This window comes from Hydractinia symbiolongicarpus, chromosome 12 (assembly GCF_029227915.1).
Source record: "Hydractinia symbiolongicarpus strain clone_291-10 chromosome 12, HSymV2.1, whole genome shotgun sequence".
Lineage (NCBI taxonomy): Eukaryota > Metazoa > Cnidaria > Hydrozoa > Anthoathecata > Hydractiniidae > Hydractinia > Hydractinia symbiolongicarpus.
In genome coordinates, this window is record NC_079886.1 from 6,173,165 (window position 1) to 6,185,083 (window position 11,919).

The window sequence follows — 11,919 nt, forward strand, 5'->3', positions numbered from 1 at the left end:
AACAACACTATATTTCATTCTAAAACCATAAAAACATGATCGTATTGAGTTTAAACAATGTATTTTAATCTAAAACCAAAATGGGATTGTATGTAGGTAAAATGACACCATATGTTGATCAAAAACACGATTGTGTGGAGCTTGAACAGTGCCGTATTTTGTTCTAAAATCATCACAACGCGATTGTATATAGGTTAAACAACATTTTGTTCTAAAACCATCATAACTTGATCGTATGAATCTTAAACAACATCATTTTTTGTTCAACGTAAACTTTGGTTGCGGACAGGGTTTTATTTGTAACTTCTTAACCCTTACTTGCATATAATTTAGTTAAAATTTGACAAAATTGGTGACTTTTGGGGTTTACCATGGCCTAGTTTATATTTTCCATTGTATAGCTAATAATAAAATCTGTAAAACTAACTGTTTAAACTAAACTAAGCTGAATTATATTGGAAAATGTTTTAGAGTATAAATACAAAGCACACACATTCTCGTAACTGATCTAAAACATTTTAGGTAAATAAAAATTTCATATCAGAATGACAGAGATAAATTCTGATGGACGTTTCACCCGAACCTACTTATGTAAATACTGCAGGACTTTATTTTGAAACAAAAGCACGTCTCTCAAAAAAATGCTCCTTTATAGTGACACCTGTGAAGTGTTAGGAAAATTATTTTTTTAATTATTTTAATCATTTAAGTAATGATTAATTGCATGCTAACACAAGTAGGAATCAAAAAATTAAAAAAAAAAAATCAATAGTGATAAAAAAAAAAATATGTGTACCTTTATCATTTACAGCATCAAGGGTTTGATCAGGAGACTCAACAGCTGACAAATCAAGAAGTTTCAGTAGTAAGTCCAAACTGGGTAAAGGTAGCCCAAATACTTGCAACAACGATATCAATTCTTCAATCGGCAATCCTCTAAACCCTACATGTTTAAATAAATCTCAACAAAACCATAAGACAATCAAACAAAAAATATCTAAAAACATCCACATACCGGCAGTTACCAGAGTTTCAATATTGGATTGAACCATAAATATCCTTAACCAATGTTGCAATATATCACAATTGTCACCAGTATCTGCTAGTCGTGTTTCGACCTTTCCATTTTGAGGAAACCATGTTTGTAACAAGAAGCTAAAATCCTCTTGTTCCTTAAAATTTGAATTGTGAGTCAACAAGATAATGGATGCATGGATTATTCTTGAATGAAGAAGAGCTGTGTTTCCAGCATGGATCGAATTGCCAGTCCAAGTAACAACAGTTTTGTCTGGATCATTGCACTGCAAAATAAAAAGGCTAATAGAGTTCTTTTAAAGTTGGGAAACTAGAGTTTAATTAAATGGATGAGTGGGTGTTCTTTCAATAAACTCTAACCAGACTTTCTGTTGTGTTAAAAGAGATTTTCTGAACGAAATCAAAGCAAAGTTCCCATCTTCCTCTTTTTCAAAATTTAACTAACAATCTGCTTAAAAAGGCAAACAACTATGACAGCTACAAATTTAAACCAAGCAAAATTGGTCTTAAAACACTGGATAAGTTGGTCAACTAGTACTACTTTAAATATAACAGCTTCTATGCCACATGCAATTATGCCTTTTTATATATCAAAAACTACAAAAGGTATTTGAACATCATTTAATGCGGAGCAGAAACACTGCAAAAAACATACCCACTGGTGTTCTTCAGTAACTGGCTTAAGCTGACTCTTCACAGCAAAACAATACAGCTTCAACAAAGCAAGGTAAGTTTCAGAGTTGGTTAGAAGTCTTTTTGATATAGTTTTTCGTGATGTTAGTAATTGTGATATGTCTTCGGTCAGCATTTGTGTAAACCTCTCACCAAATTCATAATGATGTTTCGTGAGGAATAAAATGTATGCTTGTAAACGAGGGACATTTACTTCTACATGCAAGGCCTAAAAATAATTGCGTACATTATGGATTTAACATGCTTGCACAGTTTGTTTGAGCCTGAGAAATAAATTTATTTGAGCATTATTATTGAAAAGTAAATGTATAAATCATAAAAAGTTTGCATTGAAAAAAGGAAGAGAAAATGTGATTTCAGTTTAATAATATCATGAAGAGTATTTATTCACCTGCCGCAAAGACGTCACAACAATTAACTTTGCATGACTGAAAAAAGGTAGGCTGGGTAGCTTTTCATGTAACCAGGAGAAGGTGTGGTCTTTGACAATTGTTACTTTTGGTGGTCTCCTGATGCTTTTCATTTCATCATGACTGTCTTCCTCACCACTGATGCTTATCCTGCTTTTCTTTTGCAGCAGCAGAATAGACTGGAACCCATCAACAGCCGCTTCTCTGTCTCTCATTTCAGATGACGGCCATCTTTGTATAAAATAAGATATCAATTCTGTAGAGGATTGAGCAGTAGCATCTCGACCGAGTAAAAGGTCTTGTAATCTTGCAGCCACCTTAGGTTTGGTTGATTTATGTTTTGAATGATAAGTTTCACTTTCAGGGGCATTGTGTTTCATCAGCAAAAATTCGCAAAGACATTGAACAGGTAATGTGCTTAATGAACTTTCACTTGATTGAACTAAATCAGCTAACCATGGCATACTTCTTGATGATCCCTATAATTTTATTGTAATGTTTTTTAGAATTGCAACTCCTTTCAAACAAACATCATCAAACCTTGACACAAATAACAATCAGGATGACAAATAAACATATTTTTATGTTAAGCCAAGTAATGGAAGATAGCAGGGCAGTTTTCAAAGTTATGTCGGCATTTAGCAATTGCTATCAAGTATGCCAACATGAACCATTTAAATCTAATTTAAAGTAGCAATTTTCTTGCTTACTACCTTTTACAAGGTGTCTACCAAGTTTTTTTAACCCTATTTGGTATGAGCTTTTTTTGGGCCTTTGCTGAAAAGTAGGGAAAAGCATTAAGTCTCGCTGCTCATAAATTAAGAAATTAATTATTAGCATAATTATATTTTGCTGGCATCAGCATTTTTTGTTTTATGTCATAAGAAATTTTACTAAAACTACGATTACGTACTTAAATCGAGTTTAAGTACATTCTGGGCAATATTTTGCCTTTTTATTTTTCTGCTTGGGATATAAATTGTTTAAACATAATTTTCGTTTTTTGTATATACTGTCCCGAATAGCGTTACCACTTTCAAGCCTATTAAGGGTATTTTTCTTTATTATTATTTATTTACTCTTTTCACTTTTTAAAGATAATAAAGCCTAGCATTGTAAATTCTCTAAATCTAAGGGTTCAAAATAATTAATGGTGAAACAAAGATCGAGAAATTTCTTTTGCAGAATAGTTTTTAAACAAAATAATAGACTGTACCTGACTTTGAATGATAGACAGCAGGAAGTCTGGGTCTCTGCTTCGACAAAACATTTTCCCAAGGCCATATTTTTCATTTAAAACTTTCAAACAATCTATTATATGTTTTGGTGGGTGTCTAGGTGAACCACTTGGGTCAAGACTTATTAGCTGGCTGACCAGCAAACTTGTACTTTCAGTTATAACAGCTCGACTAGTTGCGGCTGCTAAATGTCCTTCAAAAACAATGATATCGTCTTTTTCTGCTCGTTGAATCTATATAAAAAGAATTGATCAGTTTAAGTAAAATTTGAGTAAATCATATCTTTCTATCAGTCTGTTGTTCGAGGGTTTAAAAAAATGTTAAGCTGTTTAAATTATTTATCAGGCCATGGAAAACTAATTATTTGTCATGTGCACTATTTTGAAAAACCTAAAGCATTGGTCCCATCTTGTTTTTCTGGTCACTCAAGTAAGTGAAATCTTCAGCTTTACTTTGGTATCCTTAATTTATTTGCAATGCAATGGCAGAATCTTGTTATCTTCTTTAAAGGCAATGTATTTTTCTGACGCCAAAATTGTAACGTCAATAAGAAGAGATTTCTAAGAGATTTCTTTAAGGAAGTCAAATATTTGTTTCAATATTTACTTTATTTACTATTTCACCTTCCCATGGCATTAATCATGTGATTAGCTGATACAAAATAAAACAGTTGGTTTGTTTACACAGCATGGGCATGAACAGCTAATTCCTTATTTAATAAATACTGTTTATCACAGTACCTTAATAAAAAAGAATCATAAAATAAAACTATTGGAAGACTGTTATCTCCAACATAATAGTGAACAGTGTGACAGCCATCTTCAGAAAGATTTTATAGATTGACTATTTAAATCATACTGAAATTTACTGAAAACCTGTAAATCGTTTCCTTGAATCTCTTGTGCAGTTACTTCTCCAATGCCGAGAGGTGGAAACTCGTAACAGCTGAAGAACAAAACAACAGTCACAGAAATAATTGTTTCCACTATAAAAAAGAATCAAAATACAGACAGTCCTTGACTGTTTGAACAAAAAAATTATTGACTAACCCTGTGATCAACATCTCCATCAAGCATCGAGCTGTAGGATATGTTTCCCATACCTTGAAACCTACAATTCAAAAAGAGAAAAGGTGCTGACTGTGACAATCATTCTACTAATTTTCTTGCTGTATATTTTTTTTAAAAATTCTCTTGGGCATTTCACAAACTCTTTTTAAATCTTCAACACAAGGATTTCCACTCTGTTTGTAATAAATAAATAAATAAAGGCAAGAAAACCATAAGACTATCCCTTTAACATCTAATGAACTAATTGGTTTGATAGGGCAAACCATGCTGTAACATACCCAAAATTAAAGGGCAGCAGGATGGCTTTTAATGGTGGGTAGATAACTCTGTGTCATTTAGCTGTTTATGACAAAAAATCAAAGGACGTTTCTTAGGGAATTTAAGCAACATTTTTAAAAAAAAGTGAAATAACTTTTCCCATGGGCTAGTTTAAGTATGATAATTACTTTAAAATTATTGTGAAAAGGTATACCTATAGTAGCAGGGTTTGTAGCAGCGAGGATTAATAATATAAGCCAGGATTTCCAATACAAGTTACTAATGGCAAGTGGAGGAGGAGAGTAGCTGTAGAAAATAGATAAAATAAAATGTTATTCCATTTTTTTTTTTTGCTAAAATTTTATTGTGTGAAGATAATGGTTGTTGTTACAAGATTATCACAAAAACGAATGAACACCCTGTATCCAGCCCTTAAAATTCTTATAAGTTTAGGTTGAGAGTTTCAGGAAAACAATGGTGTTATAGACCTACATACAAGTAGTGCAGTTTTTAGACAATGTTAAATGAAAAACTGAAAGGGCTCAGGGGTTGTGTAAATGTGCTGAACATTACTTGAAAACAACTTTTAAAGAAATTTTTATCCTTAGTAGACAATACACAATAACATCATATATATTTTCCGTAAATCATCACACGATGAAGAAGTTTTAAGCTAGTTTTTTAATCAACCAATGCTTTTTCTATTCCAAACTTATTACACCACCAATATCATTAAAAACAACAAAAATAAAAGCCTACCCAGCTGGTAGCATAATATCTTTTGGATGCGAATAGGCAGATAAGCTAAGAAGCATGTTTAACACTTCAATTCTTTCAATCTCAAGCCCTTGTAGCCCTATAAAACAAATAAGTAAATTCAAAAAAAAAAAAGAATCACCATGCAGAAAAAAGGCATTAAGCATAATTTCACACTGACCGGTTTTTAAAATTGCAGATCTCATTACTAACTTTTCAATAACATCCAAAGCATCTGCACAATTTAATGGTATCTCTTCTGATAATCCCAGCAAATGTAGCCGCAATAAACCATCCTCAGCCAGCGGGACTTCCCGTGAGATGTCTAGCAGAAGACTAAAAGAAAAAAATGCTCTGTCACTCTTAACAAAAACTTAAAATATATACTTTTTCTTTCCATAAGTACTTACCAAAGAGAAAATATTTGGATATATTTTGTCAGGTAAATAACATAAAAGGGAACATATACAGCTCTTTGTTATCCTACAACTGCTTTAAACCAGTAACACTATTAATACTGAAATAAAGCAACATAAGAAATCTGATTGCATTTTCATTTAGATACTTTTCATAAGATGTACTTATTATTAAGGTTCAAATATTAAGGGTTATTGGTGAAAACAATAATTCTAGGTGTAATTTAATAAATAACTTTTAATATCATTTAATCAATAATAAACACAAACCTTCTCTCTGCTTCAGGTGGCCAGTTGTCCTTTAAACTGTATTGATCATTTGTATCAAGAAAGAGCACTCGGTTTAATCTAAAATGAGAAAATGTGGTCAAACTTCATAAAACCTACTTAAATGAAAAAATACAAGGCAATGAACTTCTCTGTCATACCCCAAAACAAAATCTCTCTCTGAACAATTGTACATCTGCATAACCTTTGTATGAAAGAACCATATTGCGTCTCTCTGTATGATTGACAGCTGTGTTTGACATGCTTGAAGCACAGAATAATCTAGTCAAAATACATTAATAGTACAAAAAATTAAACTTTCAGTACATTGTTAATACAAGAAATATATTCTTGACTAAATTTGGAACAAGATATTATGTACTAACCTCTTTTGTCCCCTTTTAATAAAGACACAGCTAACTCTTTTACCACTGGTGAAATGGACAAAAAGCAGCCAAGACATATCAGGTCAACGACGGATGCAAACATGCGGTCCTACGAAATACATGATTGTTGTTGAATTAATTGAGAGAATTAGCACCTTTACCAGTGCCTAACAAAATAACAGGCATAGCGGGTGTCTTCATTTTTTGAGGTAGCTGAAAAATGCATGTCTCAAATTGAACGTCACAAAAACAAAAAGCCTATCAATAAGGTGAAAGGTTGTTCATTCACACACAAATGTGTGCCCAAATCTGAGAAAGGGATAATAGCTGAGCCATTAACTGCTCCCCCAGTTTCACAAAAGATTTTCTAATTTCATATTTTTAGTTTTAAAATTAAAAACTAATTTTGAATGAAATACGCCAATGATATAATGGGCTGTTCCGCTTGTAAGTGCAATTATGCAGACCTCTTTTATCCATGTGACATGAGATTCTCATCTGTGTTGACCTCCACACCTGTGAAATATTGCATGGTGCATGATCATTACATTTTTTAGGAAAAATAAAATCGCTGGCATTTTGAAAGTAACAATCTTACAATCATCAGGTTTGAAAATGTTATTTGAAGTGCTGGTATGATGATTTTTTGGAGTAAAATAAAGTAATCATTTTTAATATCTGGGTTGAAATTTCTGACATAAGCATTGCTGGAGCTTGTACTACACTTCTTTCCCAGTGCAGTGGACAGAGACAAAGGAATTTTTTTACTTCACTATTTCAAATTTCCTGATAGTAATATATATTTCGGGATCGCTTGCAGAAACAAAATAAAATTGCTTCAATAAAATTGTGTCATTCATTGAATGCCAAATAGGTTAATTTAAATGAATGAAGCCACTACAATTTATTTTTACAAGTTATTTTTTACTGTGTAGATAACTAGGGACCACCTGGGACCAAAATGGGACCAATTTACTAAAGCTGGGTCAAACCACCTGTTTTCAAACGTTCATCAGTAGCACAGATTTTATTGATCAGTGTTTCAAAAAAAAAAAAAGGTTTTAAAATTTTATACTCTGATATCTCCTTAACAGTTCAAAAAAATTTTTTTTGAATTATGCACTACGGATGTCTGCAAAATTCCTTAAACAACCTATATTTTTTATTTTCTTCTGCATAAGTGGATTTTTCCGCATTCTTGTTGACTAATTAACGTATTATTAACATTTTTCTAAAAACAAATGACACACAAAACATCCCACTTTCCCCAAAAATCACAGACAGAATCTATGTACTGGTATATTGCAACACATATTCACCTTTGATGGTTGATCCAATCCTAAAAATACTGCTTCTTTTCTTTCTTGCATCATACCACGACAAAACTCCACTAAATTCACTTCATATTTCAAGTATTTTACTATTTCTCGAAATAGTGCTCTGATGGCTCGAAGATAATCCTCTCTAAAGAAAAGGTTAACAAAATAATCTCTTACAGCTTATTGATCATTATTATTATTGCCATAAAATTGTAGAAATATATTTGGTTGATTACAGTTAAATATTTATGTCGGTATATTTTCAAGGTTAAATGATCTTACCTGTTGCACAACAAGTCTTGGAACACCAAAGAAAGATACTAAAAAATTTTTTGTAAGCAAACTAGATTATAATGTTATCATTCAACTTCGTTTCTAGTCAATTGCCCTATAAAACATCGAAAATACAAGAACATAAATAAATACCTTTGCCGCTGATTCAGGTTCATTTGAAAATATAACAGACAGTGTAGCCATATTGTTTGGATTTCTTTGTTGGCTTAATTCATTATAAACGACATGTTTAAGTGTTGTTCCAAGGTTTTCTGGATGTTGTGATATCATTTCCCTATATAAACAGTCATTCGTTACAAACTACAAAAATAAATCAGGAATTTAAAGCATTAGAACAACTTAAACATTATCAAACGGGCCAAAATATTTGGGAGAAACTGAACCAATGAGTTCTGATGACATATTATATATGAAACATGGAAAGGTTTAACAGAACGGTAATGATCTCTGTTAACCCTGAAACCATCTTCTACGTATCAAACTAATAAAATTAGAAGTAGAAGTAACTTCTTCATTGCAATATATGATTCTGTCATTTACCCAATCCGAAACAACCTTTTTTATTTCACATTCGTTTTTTACTTTAAATCATATGATTTCTGCAATAAGGAAATAATGAAACGTAAACTTAAGAAAATAATGTGTATTGTATTCTAAAGAATAAAACAGTGACCATACAATTGATTGGTCTGCAAAATACCAAATTGCCATCTTTATTGCCATCTAACAAGTTTTACAATGTTAGTAAATTAAAGATTTTTTATCAAACAATAAACACACACATACTTGATGCACTGGATATATTGATTTGCAACTGGCTTGGCCTTTAGCCTCATTTTTACTATATTTGCAATCACTTCTACATCTTCTACAGAATGTGTTGTACAATTCATAGACACTGACATTAGAAGCTCTTGAGCAGGACGAGTCAACTACAATACAAAGAAATGGATGGGTTTAACATACATAGAATTAGAAATAGAAAATAAACTAAAAATATAAAATTTGAAATAAAGTTGTTTTTTGGACAAACCTTTGGGTTTTGGAGCCAGGTTTCCAATCGTTGAGAAGCCAACAGACGCACTTCAACATAACCACACACAGCTGTAAGAAATCGGAGAATATTCCTGGACACACTATCAATCATTTGCCTTTTGTTTAGCTGTTCTTTGACTACTTCATTAATGTATGTATGGATAGCTGATTCATCTTTGTTTAATGTGTACCTGAAATGGTGAAATAGAATTTAATGCTGCAAAATGCTAAGAAGCCTCTCACCTTTAAGAGAAAAAAACTTAATGGCAGAAGATGTATTGTGGATTTTAAGTCCAATTGTGAATTCTATTCCCAGAAGTGTCATAAACAAAAATGTAAAAGCACAAATTAATCATTTCTGCTTAATACTCAACAAAAAAATAGGATTAAATGTCTTAGACAGTTGTCTACTTAAGTTGTTGTTTTGTGCTCATAAATTACCATAATTAGCTCAGCTTTCATGTAAGACAACAATCAATTCATAGCCCCTTTATGAATGCAAAAATAATTTCCAAAAAAATAATTTTCTTTATGTAGATTTTAAGCAGAACCTACATACTTTTAAGGGTATAGCAAATGCCTAAAGAACATTTTAACTTTTGATTATCCTATCCTAAAATCCTAGTGAAGAAGATCCCATAATGACATCGTGGAAAAACAACAAGGAAAAACGTTTTTCCTGCACTGGATTAAAGAAGTTCCAGAAAAACTACACCTTGTTGCAAATATTATTGAAAGAGAGGTCAAATTTTGTAAATTGTTCCTACAAGTAACTATTTACACTGTCAATATTAAAATTAGAATTTAGACTTTAAGTATTTGAGCATGAGCATTATTCTGTTAAAGGAGTGCACAAGTAAAAAATTCGATTTTTTAATGAATGAATGACTGAAGTCTTTTTCTCTAATTCTGGACTGTGAATTAAGTCATTGTAAAAACAAAGTTTTTAAACAAACAATTAACTGTGCACATTTTTTGTGTGAAATAAGATCATTGTAAAGGGAAAAAATCAGTGGCAATGAGGCTTGATTTGAAAATTTAACCTATTATACGCTAACGTTCTGAATTTCACATTTCACAGATTTCCTCCCAATTTTTTTAGCGATGAAATGTACCACCCTGTCTCTTTGGCTAGGAAACAGGTTTATTACCCATTTACTTTGGCAAAATAGAAGTGATTGGGAAAAGGGATTAGAAAAGATATTTTTTATATCAGACATATCTCTTAGGTTGTCATTTAATGCGGTGTGTAGTGAGTTCACGTAATACGGATATAATAAGTAAAACATTAAGCCAGATTTTATTCTTATAATGTAAACATTGAACATAATTTTTATTTTGAAACAAAGTGCTATGAACCATTTGGAAAACTGTTTTTCTTAAAAAAAGATTTTAAAAAAACAAATAAACAGCTTTTTATTGTTATAGCTGTTAATCACAATTCTAAATACCAGATCACGCTATTTGGATCTTCTGGTATATTTAAAATGAATACACAAAAAAGAACACACTTTTTAGGATAATTTGAAGTCACTGAAAAATCTACTTGACCACTTCTATTTCCTCTCCAGCTCTCTGTTCATGAGTGGTTTGTTTGTAAAACTAACAAATGAATAGTAAAGGTTGTTTATTTGCCCTTTTAGCATTTTTTCAGTAGTTATTTCCACAAAAAATACATCGGATACGTTAAATTAATGTTATTGATGTTGCAATATTAAATTCGCGGATTAGCATTTAAAAAATGAATTTTTCGGCGACTTCAAAAAATAATGCACACATCCACCTTGCCTGTTATGGACAGAAACAAGGAAGTAGCCTATTAATATAAGGGATTATTTTAAACAACCAGCAAAGCAACAACAGGAAATAATATAAGTAAAAAAATGAGTTCAAGTTTGTTTACATAACTTAAAAACAACAAACTTTTATTTTGGTTGTTTTCTCATAACAAATTTCAGCTAGGTGAAATGTCTTATAAGCAAATAAATATCTCTTTTCATAAAATTTCTTGTCACTAAAAAGTAGCAAATAAGAATCTAGCTTCAGAAACTGCAGATTATTAACAGTCAATAAAAGTTGAGAAGCAATCGTTGTAGTTGGTAGTGGCAAATAAATTTGTAAGGAAAAAAAAAAGGTTTTTCTATCTTGTCCAACATGGTGATTTTGTTTATTATAACTTAGCTGAAAAACTAATAATCTTCGTACTTCCACACTAGACGGGTACGGTTACAAACTACACTAATCTCAATAGTAAAAACAATGAAAAAAAGGAAGCTTACTCTAAAGTTCTACTTCCTAAAGCTGTCAAACAAAAAGAATCATAACAGAAATTAAACATATAGCAGAAACAAACCTATTATGTATGCCAGGAGGCTCACTAGCTTCTAGCGAAATCCCAGCTTCATCTAAGATTTTTTCTTCGCTACTCTTCCCTAATGATACATTTAACAAACCAGTTGATGCATCTAATGTTTTGGTAGCCGGCAAATTTGTTTGTCTTACGGGTAAAACAGTTCCAAAAACTTTTGTTATGTTGGCAACGAAATCTTTATTATAGTCGTTATCAACCCATGATCTATCTCCTAATGCATCTTCGACATACACCTTAACAAAAATTTTACAATAGAATATATCTTGTACAGTATGGTCAAGATTAGAAACTAGTGTCTTGCAAAGTGCTAATGTAAACAAAGCCTAAAATTAAAACAAGGCTAGTTGTTTTTCCTTGTGCTTTTCAGATTC

The 11,919-nt window shown here is 31.6% G+C and overlaps 1 protein-coding gene across 2 annotated transcripts in view; it reads right to left on the bottom strand.

Moving 5' to 3' along the window:
• LOC130622345 (integrator complex subunit 1-like) overlaps positions 1–11,919 on the bottom strand; it is a 34,535-nt gene that overhangs the window by 15,261 nt on the left and 7,355 nt on the right. For both annotated transcript variants that reach the window (XM_057437802.1, XM_057437803.1), the window contains exons 7-25: positions 11,531–11,781; positions 9,176–9,368; positions 8,929–9,074; positions 8,275–8,416; positions 8,131–8,168; positions 7,849–7,993; positions 6,530–6,638; positions 6,305–6,425; positions 6,147–6,224; positions 5,642–5,796; positions 5,464–5,560; positions 4,919–5,010; positions 4,426–4,486; positions 4,252–4,321; positions 3,355–3,609; positions 2,120–2,617; positions 1,691–1,936; positions 1,016–1,301; positions 797–943 (exon numbers count right to left, since the gene is read on the bottom strand). In XM_057437802.1, coding sequence (XP_057293785.1) covers positions 797–943; positions 1,016–1,301; positions 1,691–1,936; positions 2,120–2,617; positions 3,355–3,609; positions 4,252–4,321; positions 4,426–4,486; positions 4,919–5,010; positions 5,464–5,560; positions 5,642–5,796; positions 6,147–6,224; positions 6,305–6,425; positions 6,530–6,638; positions 7,849–7,993; positions 8,131–8,168; positions 8,275–8,416; positions 8,929–9,074; positions 9,176–9,368; positions 11,531–11,781 — 3,130 coding nt within the window. The remainder of the gene's footprint in view (positions 1–796; positions 944–1,015; positions 1,302–1,690; positions 1,937–2,119; positions 2,618–3,354; positions 3,610–4,251; positions 4,322–4,425; positions 4,487–4,918; positions 5,011–5,463; positions 5,561–5,641; positions 5,797–6,146; positions 6,225–6,304; positions 6,426–6,529; positions 6,639–7,848; positions 7,994–8,130; positions 8,169–8,274; positions 8,417–8,928; positions 9,075–9,175; positions 9,369–11,530; positions 11,782–11,919) is intronic.